This window comes from Fulmarus glacialis, unplaced genomic scaffold (assembly GCF_000690835.1).
Source record: "Fulmarus glacialis isolate BGI_N327 unplaced genomic scaffold, ASM69083v1 scaffold37286, whole genome shotgun sequence".
In the NCBI taxonomy this organism is placed as follows: Eukaryota; Metazoa; Chordata; class Aves; order Procellariiformes; family Procellariidae; genus Fulmarus; species Fulmarus glacialis.
The window spans coordinates 2,406-26,161 of record NW_009216860.1 but is presented as its reverse complement, the minus strand read 5'-3'; the positions used below and the strand labels follow the sequence as shown (position 1 = coordinate 26,161).

Here is a 23,756-nt window from a genome sequence, read left to right as displayed (position 1 = left end):
GGGACTGAGGATGGTGCGGGAAGGGGGGGACGCTGGGACTCGGTGTGGTGAATTTATTTGCCCTTTGGGCCCCTCTGGGCTCTCACTTCTCGCTAGGCCCATCTGCTGTGCTCTTTACCAAGCCTGTCCGACTTGTAGGTGGGACAGCGTCGTTTAGTGTCGCTGGTATTATCTGCCGAGCTCTGGCTCGGCCTTGCTTCGTGATACGGCTATAGCGAGGTTCATTAGGGGTCTGGCTGGGGAGGATGATGCCAGGGGAGGCTCTGTCTCGCTTCCCTGTTCTCCAGAACAAGATTCAGGAGCCTTCTCCTGGATTTGCTTTCCGGTCAGTATAGGAGAGGCCAAGAAAAGTACAAGCCCCGGAGTTTGAAAGGCGTTCCTGTAGCTGGTTGTGGACTAGGAGACTTGCTTACTCATCGGGTTAGTCGCGATATGAGAAGCAATGGAAAACTTTGGTATCTTTCTTCCTACTAATAAATCGTTTGCAAAAATAATTATATGAAATCACTGGATAGTGCATCACAATCCATGTAAGCAGAGCAGTAGTGATGCTGTGGATTTTCTGAATATATGAGACTTAGTGAATATAAGCATTTACCTAAGATCTTTGCTAATTACTTTCAAAGAGGGAGGAATAGGGCATTTGCGTTGCAAGATGGAAGTAGCTCCTTATTTTCCATATATGTCAGATTTTATTCCAGGTACATCATCCTTAAACATCACTTCGTTGTGCAGCTATTGATAAATGTTAATAAACTGATAGAGAACCGATTGAGTGTTATCACTTCTATAATACTTCTGATAAACATTAGACAGTATATTTCTTGTACCAAGCTTAATAGTAGTTGAGATCTGTAACTGCTTATCCAACAGAATTAAATAGTTAATCTCTGTTAATAAAATCTCTAACTTTATTGCTAGATGTACCCAAATAAAACGTAGTTGTTCATAATTGTTAGAAGGGACTGTTTTGTGGCGTGAGCTTAATGTCAAGTATACAGAACTTAACAAATTCTGGAATGTGTTTTAAGTAACTACTGTGCATAGCCTAGAAAGTGAAACTTCTTTGTCCCTTTTCGATTGAGAAACTGAGGGAGAAGAGATATAAGCAGAGTAAGTTTTTAAAAGAGACTTTATTTTGAAAGGGATTGTAAAAATAGTTAGGGATGGCAGGGTGGAGGTCAGGCATTTAACATCTTAGTTAACACTAGCAACGCTAAGATGCTGACAGCATATAAAATAGGTATTTTCTAAAAAGTAATTTCAATAATTGATGATAGTGTCTAAATATAAGACTTACTATGTCTTTGTGATAACCTTATAAGTTTAAAGTGCTGTTTATAGTGGAGTTTCATTTGTATTTGATTTTCATTTATGTTTCATTTTATTCTTATATTTGAGTTTCATTGAGTCGTTTAAGGGCATCATTAAATCTGTCTACATTATTTAAAAAAAAAGTGAAACTTAAGTACTGATTTTTTTAAAATATGCTTTAGAAATCCAGATAAAACTAGGGGCAGTACAGCATAGAACTGCATTACAGAAATCCTAATGTAAAACTGTAGGAAAGGAAAAATTTAGGTGTAATTCATTATCAAGAATAATAGAAGTTGAGATAGGCAGAGCAGAAATCTTTAAAGGAGTGACTTGATGTTCTCGGGCTGTGCTGAGCTTGGGAGTTACAAAAGAGGATTTGGCCCTTAATGAAGGACATAAACTGCTCTTTTTAGCTCTTTTAAATGTTTAATAGTAGAAGCAGGGAGGTTAGCCTTAAGAGAATGCAGCAGGTGATTATACAAGTATGATGCAGGTGTGGGGAAATGAAGTAAAATAAAAACAGTCTCACATGTGAGATGAAGATGTAAATCTGTATCTATAAAGCACAAACAGGAAGAAAGCCCCAAAAGTGTGGAAGGATGTACATGTGTGTAGTTCTTAGTGCTCGAGTGGCAAAGTTTCAAAGTTTGACGTTAGTGAAGTGGTGAGAGAAAATATATGGAAAAGCCTTGGAAAGGCTTGTACTAAAAATTTGTCTGGTATCATGCATGAAGAATACTGAAAAGAACTGTCTGTTTGGTATCTAAGTACACTGATCAAAATACAATTTATTTCAACTGCTGCTCCTTAACACTTGATATCATGCAGGCTGCTAGCCAAAGAAATACTTAAGAGGGCATGGGTATGTTAATCTTACGAGCTTTTTGCTCTTGCCTCACAACATTCATTTTAGCCCCCTGACTTACCTATTAGAAATGTTTTTTTTTTCCATTTTCGGTGCCTGGGTGTTAATTTTCTTTAGAGGCTATGGACTTCATATTAAAGGCTTAAATATCTTATGTACCTGATATGCAAAGCTTTTGAACTCTGTGTGACAAACATTTGGGCCATGCACTGTCTAACGGTATTCTAACTTTAATGGTACTCGGGCTGTAAGATTAGTTTATTCGGCTTTAAGGAAAGTAATACCATTCATCTCTCTGAGTTGTACTTATGGTATGCTCAAATCAGTGTAACCTGGTGAGGGGGACATGTTACTTCTGGCATGTTCAGGGCCTTGTCGTACATCCTGCTGGTTAGGTGACAGCCAGCATGCTGTCTTTTAACATTCACATTTCTATACTCTGTGTTTTAAATGTAATATGCACAGGGCTTGGAAAATCATTTGTTCTCTTCTTCTGGTAGGAAGAACTCACCCTGTCCTTCATAAAAATTATGAAAGATCATGTGGCTACATGGAACTGATTTTTCCTATGACCTACTTATGCCACAGCTTTTTCCCTGAGTTATAGCATCAGTTTGTTTTAAAATATAACTTTTTGACAAATACGTTGCTGAAAAAAATAGTTACAACTTTTAATGATTGTTGAAGCTGCTTGTCTTATGTAGGCGGCTTATTTTTTGAGTTCAGTTCAGACATTGAGAGTTTCATATGTAAACCTTTATATGCAGTGGTATTTATCAGATGAATTCTTTGATATCAAAGATATGGTAGGTGTTATTATTTATAGTACAATCTAATATGAAAGTAAGCTAAGCCCAGCCCATTGTAAAGAAAAGGAAAATGTGCCCTACTTGACTAAGCTCTGTACTCTGAATGAGTGTTTTACTCTTTATCATGTTCTCTTTAAGTCGGTGAAATGACCTTCTGAAGTTGAACATGAGTGTCTAACAGTCTTGTCTTCCTGCACCTTGCAGTCAATCTCTAGGCCAGTTGTGTTTTCAGTCTCTTATTGTTGCACAAGCTAATCAGTGAATCGGTATTCCAGTATTGAGTGGGTTTTTGCAACCTGGGCTTAATTTAAAGCTGCTGTGTTTATGGGCCTAGAACTCAAGCATTAGTTTAAAGCTAGTTCAGGTATGCCAGCATGAACTGTTGGATACAGTGAAACGTATTGTATATTTACTTCAACAGCTCTGTGGGAGAATGTACAGTTAAGGATAGGTGTAAACCAAAGATGAACACTGAAGCGTGCTTGTGATGCACATGAAATGTGAATTTGCAGTATCGTCATTTACATATTCTGTGATTATGAAACTAGGGGAATGGAATTTGTTGACACAAGTGAAGCAAAGTGCTTACATGTCTGTCACTGAGTGACTCCTGAAACATACAGGTCTTTCTCTTTCAGCTTGTAGTTGTACATTTAAGTTATTGTGGAACCTTCAAGTATATTTCTTTTTCTTTCTAGGAACCAGAGAAATGGCAACTACACAATCTGTCTTCACATTTGCTCTCTGCATTTTAATGATAACTGAATTAATACTGGCTACAGAAAGCTATTACGATATCTTAGGAGTTCCAAAAAATGCATCTGACCGCCAGATCAAGAAGGCATTTCACAAGCTGGCTATGAAATACCACCCAGACAAAAATAAGAGTCCTGGTGCAGAAGCAAAATTTAGAGAAATTGCTGAAGGTAATATATGCTAACTTTAGTCTTAATAATTCGATACATGGCTTATATCTGTGAGCAAATGTGGTGACTTAACTATTCTGTTTTTACTGAATAAGAGGTAAAAAGATTTTTTTTCCTTAATTCTACTTCTGTGGTGTCAAATGTCCAGTATCACTATCTGACTTGTTTCTGTGTCTTTGCACAGAACGCAAGCCTCTTTGCACAGAGGCAGGCCTCTTACACAGTTTATGCTTTCCTGCTTAGTAGGCTTTTTGGCTTATGCCTTTTGTCACAAAAAATACTTGGCAGTAGGACAACTTTAGCCCTAGGAGGTTAATTCTTATCTTTTGATCTGTCTAGTAAGATCCAGCTCAGGCTTACTAGGGCTTCAGGGGGACCTAACAGCAACCTTCCAGTAACTATGGGGAGATTATAAAAAAAATGCAGCAAGGTGCTTCAGTGGTTCATGGTGGGCTTACAAGAGACAACAGGTGCAAGAGGTTCAGAGTGGTTATAAGGAAAACTTCTTCACCTTGAGGATAGGCCAGTGTTGGAACAGGTTGCTTAGAGAGGTTGTGCAGTCTCCATCCTTGGAGATTTTTCAGGAATGAGTGGATAAAGTCCTGAGTACCCTAGTCTGATCTCATAACTGACCCTACTTTGAGGAGGAGGTTAGACTAGAGACCTTCTGAGGTCACTTCCAACCTGAATTATCCTGTGATCCTAGGAATACACCATTTGTAAGTGTTTTGTGGTAAAATATAATGGTGGAAGGGAAAAGTCAGGAACAGACTTGCTGAAAAATGGTGTTCCACTTCTGCTCCCCTTAGACTCTGTTATAACATCCATCTATTTGTGTAGTTCTCCTAGCTAAGCTAGTAAGAGATTTCTGGGTTTTACGTTCTTGTCTGCAGAAAAATTCTTTTGAAAGAAAGGTAGTTACTAATACAGTGAAAGGGAGGGACAGTCTTGTTAGATACTTACTGCAGTTGTTAGCACCTATTACAGAAGGATTTGGGAACTCTTAAGTAAGTGTTGAAGTATATAGAATAGTTACAAGCCTTTGACAGATAAGAAAATGGAAGCATTTGAAATACTTAATGTTATCAGAATGGGTATATTAAGTGTCAGAGTTTCTGCCTTGGAACACTAGTAGCTGTAGTTCTGGGCCAAAGATCGGATGGAAACCTAATTCCATTTCAGGTATATCCAATCAAAAAATCTAGGTTTGTTGCTGGACTTCTGAGAAATTTGGAATCTGGACATAGGGGAAATGCATTCCCTTTATTTTCTCTCCTTGATGTTTATCTTGTTGCTTAGTTGTAACTGCGGTGCAGCTAGAACTTGCTGGCTGGCTGGCAAGTAGTTTTGCAGACATTGCGCTGTGTTTGTGTGATAGCAGTGCAGCAGGCAGTTCATTTTGTTAGGTAGAACTAACTCATCCTCTCTCCTTCAGTCTTTTTGATCGCCATGTGTCATTGCTATTTTCTTTTAAATATAAGCAGTAATCTTTATTGCTAGTTAAACTAAGTTGTATTATGTGAATTTAAAATTTTGAGGATATAATCTATCTTCATAGTATAGCTATATTTATTACTATAAATAAATAACTTTTTTTTTGAAACAGCTTAGTTTGTATTGGAGAAAGTTAAACAAATGATGAGCTTGATTTGGGCTTGCATGTCAAATGAAAGTCTTGCTTGAAATTTGTCCTGTTGAGGGAGTGGGAGAAAGCTGTTCTTTGTATTTGTGTATGGTTTTCTTTTTTCTTTTTTTTTCTTTTTTTTAAATGGGAATGTAAATAAAGTTTTTAAACTTTTTTTTTTATGGAAATAGCATATGAAACATTATCAGATGAGAATAAACGAAGAGAATATGATCAGTTTGTTCATCATGGAGGACAAGGAAATAATGGGAGCCCGTTCCATCAGTCATTTAATTTCAACTTTGACGATCTGTTCAAAGACTTTGACCTCTTTAGTCAAAACTCACGGTCAAAAAAGCACTTTGAAAATCACTTCCGAAGTCATCGGGAAGCTCACAATCGACAAAGACGTTCTTTCCAAGAGTTCTCCTTTGGAGGTGGATTGTTTGACGATGTGTTTGAAAATATGGAAAAAATGTTTTCGTTTAGTGACTTTGAAAATGCACACCGACATGCGGTGCGAACTGATACCAGGTTTCACGGATCCAGCAAGCACTGTAGGACTGTCACTCAGAGACGAGGAAACATGGTTACCACGTATACAGACTGCTCTGGACAATGACGTTTCCTTTCTTTTCATCTCTTTTCTTCTTCTTTCAACATCTTCATAATCTTTCTTGGTTTTGTGCTAACATGGAAAAAATTCTTTGAACTCTCTGTTCTAAAACACTTAACTGCTATAAAGAAATTGTAGATGAAACTAATCTTCAGAATAGAAACAACATGCGTTTGGGAAGTAGATATCTCAGTAACTACTTAGAATGGGAGAGAAAAAATCTCGTGAAAGAAGAAATTATGTGTATTTCAGTTTAGTAAACACTTTCCATAAATTTGAACTTCAACACAAGATACATGTTTTTAATTTCAGAAATGTACTATTTTTTCATATATGCCAGTTCAGGACTGTTTGAGTTACTGGTGCATGGATTTCAACAGAGGAGATTTAATTTTGTTGAAGTGCTGCTTTTTTTTATCATGTCTTTCCAAATTTTCAGTTGCAGTTTTTACCTGATACAGACTTATTGTGCAAATTAGATAATTTACACAAAATAGCAGAAATATGACTTACCTGGGTCTTTGTTACTCTGTCCAGCATTGCAAATGTATTAACAGTAAAACACTTTTTAAAGTTGGAAAATAACAAGAGGGAATATGTTAAGATTGTGCTTCATCTAGGAGAGTGATGTAGGAACTACTTTTATTTCCAGGTAGCCTTTCATTGGCCTGAGAAGATTTTAGGATTTGAATAACCCTTGACTTATTTAAGGGATATTCATGTAAGTAAGTTTGTGTGCACACAAGGCATCTTTTTTTTCTTCCAAAATGCAAACATCTCTTTAATAAGGTTTGGAAGAGCATACCGAAAACACTCTTGTTCTATGCCTACTATGTTACCACATGTGCAATGTAGTTTCCGTAGCTCAGTTTATTGAACTTAAATACTCCTCTGTGCTCTTGTGAACTTAAACAAGATAAGCTTGCCTGCAGATTCCTAATGTTTCTGGAAGGGTCTAAATAAAAAATAGATAGATTGTGTTTAGATTGACAGATCTTTTTTTTTTTTCAGCGTTGTGATTTGAAAGGTAAATTCTTAGCATAAACACAGAGTAAAACTGAAAATTACAATTGTTGTATTCATCTAATGCCTTGTGGTGCTGGAATCCGATAACAAGGACAGTGCTAATGGGTATCAATTTCAGCACCATGGAAATCCATAACCAGTGTAAACTACTTAAAACTAAAAAAAAAAAAGAAGGAAAAAAAACCCACAACAAAACCCCACAACAAAACCCCTGAATATTTTAACAGATGTCAATCCAAAAGTTCTGTTTTATTTCTTAACTAGTAATACAGGTTTAGTATATTAAATTGGTTCCCCTTAATAAGATTGCTGTCACCCACATACTGCTGTCCCTTTAGAGTTGTGAGATGAGAATTTACCTTTCAGATTGATTGCATGAGCAAAATGAGCATTTTAAACAGCAGTGTTCTAAATAGACTTTGAGTTCTTAAAGTCTTCTCAAAAGAGATTTAACCCTTTGCTTCTTGGATGGATATTGAAAGCTGCCTATTTGCTAAGTAACTTTAACCTTCCCCTCAAGGGTACGTATTATTGCTTGTTCAGTTTTCATTCACTAAATACTTGGAATGGATTGTTGCATTATATTAAGTGCTTTTCCTTTTCCACGTTCTTCTTTATTTATTAATAGACTAATACCTCATATATGGTCTTTATAAAAAGCCAGTAATTTGTGCAACGTTATCGGAATGTGCAATATTCTTATAGTAGGAAAAGTGCTGGAGTGAGTGTGTTTGTGTTATTTCCACCCTTTTTCTGTGTAAGTAGAGATTTTTTGTTTCTTCTGTATAATTAATATATGATTCAACCAAAAGTTGTAATTCATGTAGATTTCTGCATTTTTTTCTTTAATATACTCCATCAGTCCTGTGCATGAATCAAATTATCTGCCTGATTCATATCATATGGGCATCCAAGTGAACAAATTATTAACTTAAAGTTCTGAATTACTTTCTCTCACAAATACCAAGTTTTTTAGAGGGCATTTCTGTATGCATTTGAGGAGAATTGTTCACACTGGTAAGACTTTGGAAGGATGTGGCCTTTAGTATTAAATATAAGAGAGTATTAGTGAATGTCCTTTAGGGATGATTACTGCTGGAACTTAGAGGTGGGAGGCAACTCTAGAAGCAGGATGCAAAGGTTAAATGTTAATGCCTTTCTCAGTCTAGTGAATATTTTCTTAATTAAAAAAAAAAAAAAAAATTGGAAACAGCAGAGTGAGCAGTTCCTATGCATGGGAAAAGGAATATTTAAAGTTCTTACTAGAACCAAACCACTGACTTCTCCAAAGGTAGTTTTTTCCAGTTATGAACTTAAGTCCATTCCCTTATCCTAAATTAGAGGAATAAAACCTAAAATGAGCGCTGTAAATTGTAGGAAACACAGCCATCCCCAAAATTTAAGTCTATTTTAAGAGTGTGTGAGTTCATCATCTTTCAAGATAAGCTTTTAGGTGAAAATCAAGGGTCCTTGGCTGCTTCTGGGTTAGTTTCCCTTCTTTAAGGATGCTCCAGACTTTATTCATACAAAGTGTACTTGTTTTCCTTAGCTCTTTAAAGTCAAAGTATGAAACTGATAATAAAACGATAGGGTTGCTGGTTTTCTAGCTGATAGTACCTTAAAAAGACTTCTGCCTAGTCTATTTTGATCTGCTTCTGTATTAGTTCTCTTAATTACTTGTCATAGGAAAACCAACACATACTTCCTATTATTCCTATGGCTACTCACAGTGACCTTTCTGCTTGTTTTAGTTGTTGATCCAAGGTAAGATCCAAAGGAGAGCTCGTCATCAGCATTGCAGAGTCTAGTGTATTGCTACCCATATGACTTTCTATGATGGGTATGCTTTCAATAGACTTTAGCTGAAGAAATTCAGGCAGGCTTTCCTTAGCCAGGAGTCTTCAGTTCCATGGCTATCAGAACACAAGCTTGCAAAACATGTTGTGCTTCTCACTTATTCAGAGCTCTTGCACATTCTTTTCCTATTTATAGTGTTTGCTTCATGGCAGCGGAAGTCCTGATATAACCTTATGACACCCCTGACTTCAGAAGTTTCTTAAGTGCCATCTTTGATCTCCATATCTTGTGAGAAGACCCAGCAAAACCTATTTTTTTGTTGTGTGAGGGTGAAAAATACAATTTTTTGAAAGGCATTTATGCATTTGTAACTCCAAATGGTTGAGTTTCTAAAACTTTACAAAAAAATAGTGGGTTTTTTCCATGTTTGTTTTTTCCATTATACTTTTGAAACACAGTATCTAGTGGAGATGAAAGTACTGTAAACTTAATGAGGGTGCCATTACATTAAACGTGTAAAAATTGTTTGTGTGTGAAGTCTTTTTTTCCCCCCCTTTTTTTTTTTTCCCCCTGTTCTTCAAGACGTAGATGGAAGCTGGATTCAAGTGGGTTGTGTGGCACTTGTGTTTTATGGAGCATTTGGACCACTGCATTTTCCCTGAATGGGATGTCGGGGTTGGCAGGGAGAAGGCAGTGGGCTTGAAAGAAATTGACTTAATTTTACCTGGTCTGTTTTTCTTAGACTTGTTGGGAATGGGTTGGAGTTTGGGCACTGTGCCTGTAAACCAAGCAGATGAAAAAGCCTGTGCAGAAGGGCCTTTTTCTGAGAGGCAGAAAGACTCTGCCTCGAGAACTGCTGGGTCTCTGCCTGCTGCCTGAGCTCTGACCACCCTGCTGAGAGGCGGGAGAGCAGTACGACCAACGCTAACTGGCCTGGATTGCCCCTGAGAAGCGCAGATTCTGAAGCCAAGGTTAGGATGCTGTTGTGCTGATTCAAAAGTTGACTCCATGACTGTGCTTGCAAGTTCTTGTTTTCTGTGCCTAATGCTTAGAAGGTGGAGGGTATAAAAGTTTCGGGATTCGGTATGTCTCATCGGGCCATTTCTCATTAGAACTGTCTTCCCTGGAACCTAAGCAAATCTGCTGCCTTAACAATGCAAAACCAAATTTTGAGGACTAAATGTTTTGGAGACAATGGAAGATCTGTGTTGTATCTTTATGCTGAGGGGTATGGGTTTTTTTTTAATTACTAGTAAATTGAAAACTCCCATCAGGAGTGTCTGTTGGACTTGAAACAAAAGCCTTGCGTAGAGTACCTTGACTGTGCCGTGTATGGGGCTCATTTCAGAATAAAATGCTGTTCAGAGGATCATTTGGCTCGGGTGGCTGACGTGGTTGAGCCTGATAGGTCTGCCCTCAGGTGGTGGTTCGTACAGCCGTGCTGCTGCCTTCTGTAGTGTGGGCACCTGTTTCTTTAGAGACTGGACAGAGACCAGCTTTGTAGAGGCCACTTAGCAGCTGTGCTATCAATTGACTGCCAGTCACTCCTAGCATAAGTCTGAATCAATTCTGAGTTAAGACTGTAACTCATCCTTGATTCCAGTTTGTTTAACAAAACAAAACAAAAACCAAAACAAAAAAACAAAACCAAAAACTGCTTTGAAGTGATGTACTCCAAAGCTCAGGCACAGTGGAAAACAACATTTTATATGAGGCACGTTACCTATTAAGCAGTGGCTTTTGATTCAACAGCATTTATTTTAAGAAGTACAGTTACACTGAAATGAACATTACTGCTTGTGCCATTCCTACTGTGGTTACAGTCGCACCAAAAGGTGCTGTGGAAGAGCTCAGGTCTCTAGGGGTGGCTGCAGTCTTCTACCAAGACTTTGAGACACTAACTAAAGATGGTGGACCATCTTTTCCAAGCAGTTCTTCTGGGACAGTCCACCAAGGAACACCTGGTATCAACATATACGTGGTTTTTTTTGGGAGGAGGGCTGAGGTTTTTATTTATTTATTTTGACTCGTGTTGCAGGTCTCTGTTGGGAGTTGGAGTTGTGTGTTTCTCTAGGCTGGCAAAAAATGACGCACTTCTCAAAGGTATCCCTGAGGAGAAAGAGGGAGGTGCTTGACCCACCTCTGCTCAGCCTGACGCCTGTTCTCCAGCCATAGGTGGCTGGGAAGGGGTGCTGACAGTAATCTTCATCAGTGGTGGGTCTGGCCGCTGCGGGAGTGCAAGGCTGACCTCAGAGCTGTCTACTCCAGTGGACATGCATGGGGTGTTCCCATTGCATAGCCTGATGCTTGGGCTTTGCAAATACTGCCCCAGGCTCTTTTGACTTGCAGATGCAAGTGAGACTAAGCTGAGGAATGTTTAGGGAAATGGATCATCTTGTTTTGTGGGGGTTGGTTTTTTTGTTTGTTTGGTTTGGTTTGGTTTTTTTTTTTAAAAAACTGCATGGAGTACTTTGGCAAGGAAACCAGAGTGGAGAGAGGAGAATGAGGAAACCGGTAAACCAGTGCTGTCTGAGTTAAGGTAGAGAGGACCTCTGTTAATAGCTTATTTCATGAGCGTGTTGTTTGTGGGGCTGTAATGTCCCAAGTCCTAAGCTGAAGAATTGTGGCTAGCATACATCTGGAAGCCAGAAGCAAAAGCAGAGACAGTTAGAAGCTAGATGTAGAGGAACTGGAGGAAATAATATTTGCAATGATTGCTCTGGTGTTATGGTTCACCCAGCTCCTTATGCCTCGCAGCACCCCTCACTGCATGAGAATGGCAACCTCTACCCTGAGACTTCTCCAGGAAGTAGTCAGGATGAAAATAAGTGTTTCTGTTTCAATTGCTGGTCAGGACCTAGATGAAGCATTCATGTGGCCCTCTTTTCTCCAGGTAGGGCTGCCTGACTAGGGAGTATGTGGTGGTGAGGAATTGGCCTGGCTCCAGAGAAAGACCAGGAATTGTGGAAGATGCAGGTGACATAAGCACTGGTGGTATAGCTTGTCTTTCAAAACATGAATCTCCTGCAATGCAAAATGGAGCATGGTTTTAATAATATGAACTGTGGGGCAGACAGTATGGAGATGTGAGTGCTGGAGTGACTTCAGGGATGTTACGGATGTGCTGCAGGATATAGATGAGCTGCAGGATGGTGTCCTCAGCCCGATGCGGGGTGTGGAGGGTAGGTATTGTTTCAGAGTCCAGAACACCTGCTATTCAGGGTGGATGAAGTCAACCTGCTCCAGAAGTGCAGAATATTGAGTAGTCCACATCAGCTGACCCTGGAGCTATACCTGTGTTGCTGTCTTCTGAAACTGTAGTTTCCAGTCTCACATCGAACCCTCCTATTAGGCACCACTTGTTACTAGAATTTTATCTAGACATGAGAAAGAGAGAGAATACGTTTTAGGTGGTTATTTGTTGATGGTGTTGCCATCATCTGTTCTTCATGTCCCACTGGCACGGAAGTGAATATGCTAAATGGGAAAAAGGAGAGATGAAGTGAGCCTTTTCTGAGGGGTCCCACTTGACTTCAACACATTTCACTTTAGCACCTGGCACTTGCAAGACTTTTAGCCTTGAATATGCAGGATTTTGGGTAGTGATCTAATGAGAAGTTGTGTATTATGCCCACAGGGCAGGAGTAACATAGGTTTCTTTTCTGCTGTGCAACAACAGGCACTTTAGAGAATTAAATGATAAAGGGGAGCTGAAATGCCTGTCCTGGGGCAGTGTTCGCCAGACTCCACCTGGCTGAAGTAGGGGAACCCATTGAAATGCCATGACTGTAATGCTGAGCATGCAGAGCTCCAGCTGAGGAAGAAGATACTCTCTCCTCTGCCCAAATTCCTTAATGAATCCAAACGATGACTTTGATTCAGTCTTTCTGCTTTAATATGTAAATTGGCAACATGAAAATTATTTTAAAATAATACGGGTCTTTGGCCTGTCAGGCAGTTCACCCATGCTTGGGTTGATGGTTCTGCTACCTCTTGGTAGCTCAAACTTAGAGACAGGTGGGGAGGCAGGGCAGAGGGAGTGCTGGGTGTGTGGCTGGGATCAGTGTGCAGATGTTATCACTTGTGTATGAATAAATGAAATAACTACCTGTGCAGATGGAGCATGTATACAGCTTGCTTCTGCTAGGAGCTGAATGCAGAGCTCCTGGGTTGTTGGTAGAAATGTTATTAAAATCAAGAAACACACATTCTCTCCTCCTCTTCTTACAACCCTCCCTCTTCCCCCCTTTTATTTTTCTCCTTTTGGTGTCTTGGGCTCTACTCTACTCCAGCTCTTCTACTTTTCCCATTTGGCAATGGCTATAGTTATATTTCTACTTGCTTTGCAAGTCCCTATCAATTAATTTTAATCTGTGCATATGAAACATGTTCTGCAACCCAATGACATTTTGTGAAATGGTACAAACGATTTCAGTGCAACCTAATTTCCTCCTGTCTGTCTTTCCCCATATCCTGTTGAGTTAGCCAAGTATACACCATGGGGTTTTGTACTGGTTTTCTGCTTTTACTCTGTTTGTGGGAGGACAAATGATAGCCCATCTTGCATAAAGCTAGACAGGTGCTGACAGATGGTATCTTACATACAATCTGCTGATATAAATTTAACCTGCAAATGTTTTTGGGGAAAAAAAAAAAAAATTGACCTGGCAGAGTGAATTTATGCCTGATCAGCACTTTGCATGAAAACCTTGAAGTTTAAAAATAAAACCAAACGCCCAACCCCCCCAAAACCAAACCAAAAAACCCCACCTTGGTGAGTGTGTAAACTAACTTGAGCAGTGTAGCTGTTTTCTCGTGTAAAATTCCTTCTGTGTTGAGGGAAACAGAACTTTTAACACATGATAAATAAACAGGATTCTGTAAGAGATACTGTAAGGAAGTGGCTGGAGCACTTAGACCTCCACAGTTAGCTTTACGCTTGCTTAAAAACAATGATTTGTTTCAACTTATGGGCACCTAACAAAAGCAACATATGGCACTTCATGAAGTTATCCCCTGGCCAGCTGAGTTTTAACTGTTTCTAAGTACTGTCTTACGTCTGCCCAGATCCAAGGTATTTGGATCAACTTACATGTCCTTCACTGGCTAGGAGAATGCAAGTAGTTATCGTGAGTTATCGCTGCTTAGACAGACAGTAACTTCTTAGGTGCTCATAATTCAGTCATGCATTTGAGCCCTAACCTGAGTTACCCATGGTTACATAAATAACCTGACCTAGAGCCACGAGGAGAGGCCAGGTTTCTTGGCTCCTGATGTTGTACCCTTATCATGAGGTTATTCTGGCTCTACTCAATCAGGTCCTGTCTGAATCAGAGTCAAATTAACGTGCTGCATCAGATCGTGTTTTTTGGCTGTGTTACAAAGCATGTCCTGTGTGTGCGGTGCTTCTATCGAAACATCTTTCTTCTGTTGTGATGAAGGTGGATCAGGAGCTACCCCTGGTTTATGTTGATAGTAAAGTATTTTTTTCATAGGTGGAGCTTTGGTGGAGAAGACATAGGTGGTTATTTTCACATCTGTGGATTTACCAGTAATTCAATCAGTCTGTGTATTAAAAAGGATGTGGGTGGGAAAAACTGCAAATGCAACAAGACTGTACATTTGAAAAAGGTTGGATCCTGCTGTAAAGAATGGGTAAGCATGGGCAATTTGTCATGGAGAGTCACAGCTGCCCAATAGTGGTCTTGATGTGCCAAGGAGCGTGCATTTGAACGAGGGAGTATGACTACATTAGTGCATTTACATGCTGCAGAAATCATGTGGATACACATTGTTTATGCCTGTATGTACCATTTCCAGTAGGTGGCTGACTGTCACTTCACACTGACTTAAGTACTATAAAATAACAGCTGTCACACCTCATGATAACCACAGTCTATTCTAACAATGTCATGAATCTGTTTACTTGCTGTCCATGAAGCCTAAGGACCACAGAAATGCTACATCGCACAGCAGCACTTCCCTATGAAATAAACAACAAGCCATCCTTTAGTGCATTTTTGTAAGCCATACAATTCTTTCCAAGGCAAATAAATACACAAATTAGGTTCAGAAAATATATTAGTCACCTAACACATTCTAGAGATATAGACTTGTTTCCTCTGAACATGCTTGAAGGTTTTACTCCATTTCAGATCTCAAAAAACAGCAAGGAAATATGTACCCAAAACGGTGACTGGGAGATTATTCTGCCTTGGAGAAGCATTGGGTTTTTTTTCAGAAATCCATTGACATGCTGTTCTTTATGTAGAGATTGTTTCTTCTTGCTGGAACTGTTATAAAGAACCGTTTTAAGAGGGGAAAAAAAAAAGCCTCCAAAATTTTGTTGCATTAAAAATGGGAAAGAACAGCTATAAGAGTGATCTCTTCACAGTTATTTCTTATATAAGTAAATTAGCAGTATCAGTGAATATTGTAATTTCCTCTGAATACAGCGGTGTCCTAGGGAACAAAACCTGTCATACTTGCTCAACTGATCTGTAGAGCTCTATGGAGCAAAAGTGGACACAAACCAATATTTAGATCTTGAAAAAGTAAAGAACAAGATTTGCCATTTGAGGCACATATAATTGTGGAAAAATTATTTGAATTAGGTATTTTCCCTGTACAGGGTTCTCAGGTGTATCTTTCATAATACACTGAAACTAATAACATCAGTGATGCTGTCAGATTTATCTTGTATTTATGACATGGCAAGTAATTCTGATGCTTCACTTCTCATGAGTGTTTCTGAGAATCTTTTGAGAAGCCTAGATGACTGAACAATAAAGTGGCAAATGGAACTCAAAATAGATGAATGTAAAGAGATGTTCATGGGGTAAAATGAAAAATAATGGGCCTAGCTTTGACCATTACCATTAACAAGATCTTGAAGTTATTGTAGTTATAGGGAACAGGTCCAGGAAAACATCAGCTCTGTGCTTAGGAGCAATGAGCAAAGCAAAACAGATTTTAGAAAGGCGTAAACAACAAAGAGCACATAGTTATGTCACCATATAAATCCATGGTTTACCTACCCCTTGACTACTGTGGTCAGTTCTGATCATCTTGTCTTCAAGACACTCTATTAGCACTGGAAGGGATTTGGAAAATGGCAGTAAGGATAACTAGATGGAGGGGCTTCCATATGAGGACTGACTGAGCAGATTAGCATTCTTCAGCCTTGAGAAGAGGTGGCTATGGGGGGATGTGCTGAGGCCTACACAATCATCCGTGGTAATGAGGTAGTGGATAGGGATTGACTGTTCACTGTCTTTTGGGCTACAAGGACCAGTCTGTTCCAGGAAAATAAGGAAAATAAACAGTTCTTCATGCAAGAGATAGTAGATGTATAGAACTTGCAAAAAAATAGGGTGGTGACAAGACTATGAGACAGATTCAAGGTGAAACTGGGCAAGGTGAAATCTTGGAAGAGTTTTCTGTTGGGGTTTAATAAACAGATAAACCTCTTCAAGCTCAGGAATTCCCTGCGCAGAAAATATTTGGAGATGTGGGGAGCAGAAGTGAAAAACACCAAATGTGCTTACCCTGTGCTAACCTTCCTAGCTGTTCACTTATTGGAATAGTTGGAGACAGAGTACAAGACTTGAAGGACCTTTGGTTTGAGCTAGTGCAGCCATTCTGATGTTTTAAGACTCTTAAAATCCCATACAGTAAGTTTGTTAATAATCCTGTTGCTTTTTGTGATCACCTTTCAGCTTGTTAGTATGTCTTCTTCTAGCAAGCGTAGTCTTGCAGTTTTTGACGTGATGTTCTTTATGCAGATACAGTTCTAACAGTCATTTCTTACAGCCTCATCATACGAATTCAGGTTTCAGTTCTGTTTTCTGTCACTCCTACTTCACTTTCAGTACTGCGATTTTTCAGGGCAAATCCTGACTGCACACTTGATGTTATTTTTCATTAGAAGAAAGAACTTTAGTCTTGTTCTCTTTTTCACCCATATTGGTAATCTCGTATGACCTAGACTACTGTGCCTGCTCTTCTGAAAGCTAGATTATAAAATCAATGGCTAACCATAAGTTACACAATCTGAATTATACAGCTGAGAATTAAAGAGAGAATTAAGGAATTAGATCAGGATAAAAGAAAGGCAGATGTATTTAAAGGAACAGCATAAGAAATTGAGTCTTATTTGCATTCCTCATCTTTTTTTACAGTTTGCTATGAAAATGTATATGCAGGAGTGAAGAAAATCCAGAACAGAGATTTGTTATATATCATGTGCCAATTTGACACCCAGCCCTGGCTTGTGGAGTTAGACTGTCACTGAGAAGGTTTGGTCAACGCACTATTACTTACCTAAACCGCCTTCAGCTAATTTGCAGAGGTCAGCAGTTAAGATGAACTGCAGCTTCCTCAGTTAGTTAAGTTAATGTGTTAGATATTTTCAGAAGTCTTTATCATATGTATCTTTTACATTACATATTACATTCTCCCTGAAAAGCCAACTATATGGATAAAAAAGCTTCTCAGAAAAGATACCCTGGTTTCAGATCCCCTTTTGTAAATGATCTTTTCTTCTCTTTGGTTAGGTTTATAAAGCCTGAGGGTTGTTCAGCGACATCTGAGATTGTCCCGACATTTTTACTTGCTCTTATACAAACTCACATACACACATGCACACACACAGGCAGTACCTTGTGCTGCTGCACGGCTGCTTGTCAGGCCTTCTAGTTACTGCACAAGACTCTGCTCTCTGAGTCTACGCCTCTGTGATGCAGAACTGTAGGCACAGATACAGCCATGCAGAACTGCGAGATATGTAGAGTGCAGTCAGATCAAAGGGCGTCCTGTCCTCCTTGCTGTCCAGTGTTTGTTTTGAGAGAGCAGCAGAGCAACGGTGAACTGAGTTTCCAGAGACACGGATGTGTCCTAACCTGGGAATGCTGGAACGGGGGTGGAGAAATCCCAGCTCCCAGTGCAATAATGCCGTGTCAGGACAACAGAGTTTTTTTCCCCTCAAGTTTCAGTTATTTATCACAAGCTGCAATTCTAAGAAGTTAATCCTCTAGGCATAGCAGGCAAGTCAATGTTTACCAACCCTAGCTAATGACATACTAGAAGGGCTCAGAATATTTTTACTCAGCACGGAATAGCACAGTGACCACAGTACAGACCTGGAAGACAGACAGCAAACTTTGCTTTAGATATGCAGCCAGCTCCAAGGGAGGGATTCTTTGCAAGTTCATTCGAGGTTGCTATTGCCGGCTCTTTACTGTCTTTTTAAGAGACTTAACCTCAAAGTCATCATCTGGACTAGGGAAGGAATCAACAATGGCTTCTAGAGGCGTTCGCTAGCAGGGATTAGGAGGTTTGCTGGAAAGAGAGATGGTCACCGGTCTCTGCATGCTGGGGGTAGGTATGTAAACTCTTCAACTCTACTTATCCTTGAGTCTGGAGCTATTTACAAGAATGAGCAAGAGAGATGACTGAGAAACAAAACTAGGCAAGGATCCAGTGATTCGTGGTGACTGCTAGTTCTTCTGGTTACTCAGGAAAAGACTGGTACAATTTTAAAAAAGCACTGCAAGGTTGGTCATAGCAGTGTAAGTAACTGGCAGTCTGGAAACTCTTCAATCAGAGTGAAGAAATGGGTGATGGCAGTCTTGACTTGTTTTAGTTTAACGGGCAGAGGAAGCTTTCCATGAAAAGACTTCTATGATCTAATTTTTCTTTCTGTGGACAAAGGGTACATGAATAATTCCATGTGCTGGAGGATTTAAATACAATGAATGACTTACATGAGAGTTTGGGCAGTTCAGGGCCTTTTTTCAAAGGCATTGTAAATTTGCCAGAGTTACCTCTGTGTAAAGTATGGTGGAGAACTCTCAGGTCATTGCAGGCTGATGGGGCTAAGAGATTTGTAAGTCACAGGGAGCAAGGTTGGGAACTGATAAATCAGCTGAATATCCTGGTCAGCCTCTGTCTCATCAATAGGAGTGTATACATCTATGAACACTGTAATTCTCTGGAAATGCAGGTAGGTGATTACAGGTACCTCCTTACAGTAAGGTTTTAGGAGAATGCATGTTAAAGAAGATGAAAAATGGAGGTGAGGGTGGCAGTAAATGTGATGAGGAGGGGCTAGAGACTGACCTCACGTCCCCACTGTATACAAACTGTTGAGGAAGGAGTCTGCGTTCTGCCTGTACTTGCTGGTAGCTCTCAGATTGACTAAACCTACTCCTTGGCACCATGCTTTTCTCCTTGAATGGCAAGGAAAGTAATTTTGTCTCCTTTCTGATTGTTTTCTAATGAAAAAAGAAACATACTTTTTAGGCAGTACAGCTCACATGGGGTCCTCCTAAATAGCAGTAGGGGCAGGAGCCCCTATCTAGGGGCAGGTTTGCTCCAGTAGCACTGTTGTGGGACTTACTTCCAGAACTTCTCCTGAGCAGAGGAGACTGCTGTGAGGTGCCCTCATCTGTCTGTTTAAGGTGTGCAGATGTCCTTCAGCATCTACTGTCTTCCTCAAAGAGCCAGCAAAACCAGCCAATTCCAGCCTGAATGCTTTCCTTGACAACGGAGCCTCAGGGTAGGAGGTGTACAGCTGGCCAGGAAGAGAGATGGAAAAGTCCCAGAGACTTGGAGAAAATATGTTCAAAAGGTCATGTCTTTCCGAAGAACTGGATTATCTACTTTAAAGAAATCTGTGTGAAATAAAAAGAAAGATTGTTTAATTCTTAGTTTTATTATAAACTAATGCTTCTCTTGAGGGAGGTAGTTATCCTTCTATAAAAATGAATAGCTTTCCTTAGCACTTCAAGAATGAAAGGAGAATTACCCTCAGTACTTCCAGATTTGCACTCCAGCCTAATGAGAGATTAAAACTACATTCCTAACATATTTTCGTACATAACTGTGTGTGCTCCTAGTAGCTTGCCAATCCTGTTCATTTTAGAAGGACCATTTGAATGCATCAAGTTGTTTGCTAGGGCTGTAACCTAGGAACTGATCCAAAACAAGGAGGTGGTCCAAACACTCCTGAACTTTCTGGCAAGACTAATTTCAAAACTTTCTGGAACCAAGGGTATGACCTGGCAGCCGATGGGAATAGCAACTGAGCACTCAGCAGCAAACTCTTCAAACGTCTCAGGCACAGCTTTACTGCCAACTCTTTTTATCAACTTCAGAGCTATGATACCTTCAAAAAATAAGGGACCGTCCATGGATTTAAAATGCTGAAAGGTAACATCGAAAAAATTGATTTCTTCCCAATCCCATACTGCAGCTTCATGCGCACACAGAACATAACAGTGCATCCACACAGGCTTCGGCAGCGTCCTCAGAATATAAAGACCCCCAGTCCGAACTGCGCCAGCGCTGCCTTGAGGGTAGTCCAAGGAGATGGGTTAGAAATGGAGTTGCGCTGTTTTTCTGCTCCTGGTTTCTGGAGATCAGCCAGACCTTGGCATACTTGAAAGCAATTAGGGAAAACAAAACAAAACAAAAAGCAGGTCAGTGTAGCATTGCTGAGAGCCTGGTACAAGCCATTTATCGTCTGAATTAACCTTTCACACCGTTTTTTGATGAAGTTGCTGTTGCCCTACTGAGACAGCATAATTTTTTCTCTTCTCTCCGAGGAGAATCTGGGACCAAATGTTTGCTGAGGCCATGACAAAAACAAAGAGAAGGGAAAACAAGAATGTATTCCTGGAGGGCAAGGTAAGAGTCAAGCTGGGGCATCCTGCCTCTGAAAGACTTAAAGCAGAAGCTGCTGCAGTGAGGAATAAACCTGGCATGCCTCTGGGTACTGAGGGCCGACTCTGCCTGCGTTTTGTTCTTTTCTCTCCGTGGCAGCTAAAATCAACATGGCATAAGAAAGGCAATGAAGCAGGATCTTAACTAATTACTGAGTCTCTGCTGGCGAAGCCGCGTTAGTTCATCTAACCCTGCACGCTCCGTAGTGGAGTTCTGCTGCTGCCACGTCTGAAAAATGTGAACTGCCAGAAGCGCTTTTCCCTTACGTTAGCAAAGAGGAGGTTATTGATGTAGCTGTATTAAACTGGAGGAGGAACGGGAGAGGGAGATGGGTGAGACTCTGCTTTCTTGTCTCCAGACACAGTTATATTGGCAGAAGAATATCAACTTCTGAAGTGAAAACTGAAAACTGAAGGAGGATAAGAATTAAAACACACAGCATTTGCTGTTGAGATTTTTATGATAAAAAATATCACATTTTGTTACAGATGGAGTGGGCATTTTTAGGTGTCATATATGGTCTTTCAATGTCATTATCCAGTCATTAGTTGTGCAATTTAAAATCAGGACATAATGTATTTCATGTTTTGCAAAAAGTCTGAAAAACTGAAACTCCAGGAAAGCAGCATTTTCAACGTTTCACCACTGGATGGAGATAGCACTCTAAAACTTGTGAGTAATTACTAATGGGACTGTAATGAAATCCCTTGCGATAAAAAGATTGAATATATTAGTAGACACTGCAGCAACAAATAGTGGAACACCAGCTAGATTTATGGCAGAAAATGTATTGAAGGAACATCCTTTAGATTTGTGCTTGACCTATTTTTACGGTGAGAAAAGAAGAGATTTAGTTTAAAAAAATTAATTCTGCTTTTCTCTACGTACACACAAAGCTGCGATGACACAGACCAGCAAGAAACAAGGGAAGATAAAGTGAAGCTTTCTAGGATCCTCTTTATCTTTTCCCAGGTCACAGTATATTTCTCCTGATAGGAGGATTCTTCAGCTTTGTGGATCTGGCCTTGAGGGCTTGATGCTGCTGGTAGCAGCGGAGGTTGCTCCAGCAATGGTTGCAGTGGATGTCTTGTCTGCAGTGGAGATGTTCTTCGCTCAAGGACAGTGGGGAGGAAGTCATGGGGTGGGAAGCAGCAGCAGAAGCAAATCCCACCTGCCTGCAGGTTGGTAGGAAGATCTTCAGAGGTCACTGCTGTTCAGGGGCGAGAGTACAGATGGGAGAGAGCCTGCCCTATCAGGGTTCATTTCCCTCCTCACACATGTTAAGGCATTTTTACACCTGTTCTTCCTTCTTTGCATGTTATGTGTATGTGCATGAGACAGAGGGAAGGAGGGAAGGCCTGCGGTGGTCTTTAGCCCAGTCCCTTATAGAATCACACTGTGCTTCTCTGCTGCCAGCAATAACTTTTGAATTTGTTGGATGAATTGAAGTCGAATTAAATTAATTCAAATATAATTATGTTCTTAGAAATTTTGTGGAAATAGGCAGCCAGATAGATTGGAGACTCTTGAAGTGCCCTGACTAAAGGAAAGGCTGAAGCGTGAGCTCATATATTAGAGAACGCACTCTGGAGAGGGCTCTTATCAGTGCCCCTTCCCTGGGATAAGCTTTAGTCAGGGTTTGCAATCAACCACAAGATAAAAAACCATAGCCAACTAGACTTCATCAGTTCAATAAGCACTAGAACTTTTTCTTAAAAGCAGCAAACAGAAAAGTTGACCTACTCCATTACCATCTCTCCTCTGCCTCCAGGTCACAGAGTCTGCACAGAGTTTAAAAGCTGAGAATTTTCACAAATAAAAGCAGCAACAAAGAAAATAGTATCCACTGAGGCTGATTTTTCATGTATCTGCTTGTTATATTCAGGAGATGTAGTTTCAGACAGCTCTGACATTGCATAGTGGTTAGTGGAGTGAAGCTCTTTGGGGAGAGGGCATGGGGAAGGGAGATTGAACATAAGAGTGTGTGACAGCTGCTGATGTATGCCTGTCACTTTTGTTCCCCAAATACAACATATGTTGGATCAATTATATGCTGACTTACATGAAAATATCTTCATTTTCTCTGAAATCAAAGTTTCAAGTGTAATTCCTTTGCTTTCAGCCAAGTTTGATATTGATCTTCAAGGCTAGATCCTTAAAGGTATTTGGGTGTCCTACTCCTGGGTGAAATTCTCTGCCTAACATCACCATCCAGGATTCCCAGGTAGAAGTCTGGTGCTGGGATGAGAAAGCTGATCAGTTTGATGAGCAGAGTCCTAAACTACTACAGAGGAAGGCACAGACAGTGTTTAGGCGTGAGGGGGAGCTGATCTTCTGCAGGTAGGATTTGTTTGCAGTGACAGACAGATGTTTGCAAGCATGTGCCTTGTTATTTACTTATTCGACTACTCAGCTATTGGATATGTACCTTCCTCATCTGTTATTCATCTGGTATGCTGTTGTTTGCAGAAGGAGGTGAATACAGAAAGTCTTGAAAACTAGCTTTCCCTCACTATATTGTAGGAGCACTCTGACTTGCAGAAGGCTGAAATTAAAGGGAACCGGACTCAGTTTTCCTGCCTTCCATCCTTTTTTCTGTTTTTGAGGAAAGCCCTGATGTGGGAGCTGGTCAGGGAGGGGATATGCTGTTATATGGCCAGTCAGTGTGAAATTATGGACTGTGGCTTTGGTCAGGGGTAATAGACTTTGTTTCAGAGGAGAAGCCCTCTGAGGAAAGAAATATGTCAAAAGCCAAAATCTGCTCAAGGTGCTTGACATGGGAGCAGGAAGATTTACTGGATGGAATTAAGAGGCTAGATTTAGACATGAGAAATGGAAGGAGAGGCAGGCCAGGACCATCAGGAGTACGTGCTTATAATGGTGATGAGCATAGATGTGCTGTAGATACATTAGAAAAATTATGTGCAGGATTGGTAGAGGTAATACCAAAGCCAGGGCTCTGAGCAGTGAACAGCAGCACAGGCTTAGCCCTTGGTGATGGCGAGACATGACCTGCAAAATAGCTTAGGAGCTTGTGGGTGATTAGCCATGA

At 40.1% G+C, this 23,756-nt stretch overlaps 1 protein-coding gene across 1 annotated transcript; it reads left to right on the top strand.

Moving 5' to 3' along the window:
• The first annotated feature begins 442 nt into the window (after positions 1-442).
• On the top strand, positions 443-6,394 carry DNAJB9 (DnaJ (Hsp40) homolog, subfamily B, member 9). Its single transcript, XM_009579450.1, has 3 exons — positions 443-455; positions 3,690-3,917; positions 5,733-6,394. Exons 1-3 carry the CDS (start codon positions 443-445, stop codon positions 6,161-6,163), a joined length of 672 nt encoding a protein of 223 aa, XP_009577745.1. The 3' UTR covers positions 6,164-6,394.
• Positions 6,395-23,756: the final 17,362 nt, after the last annotated feature.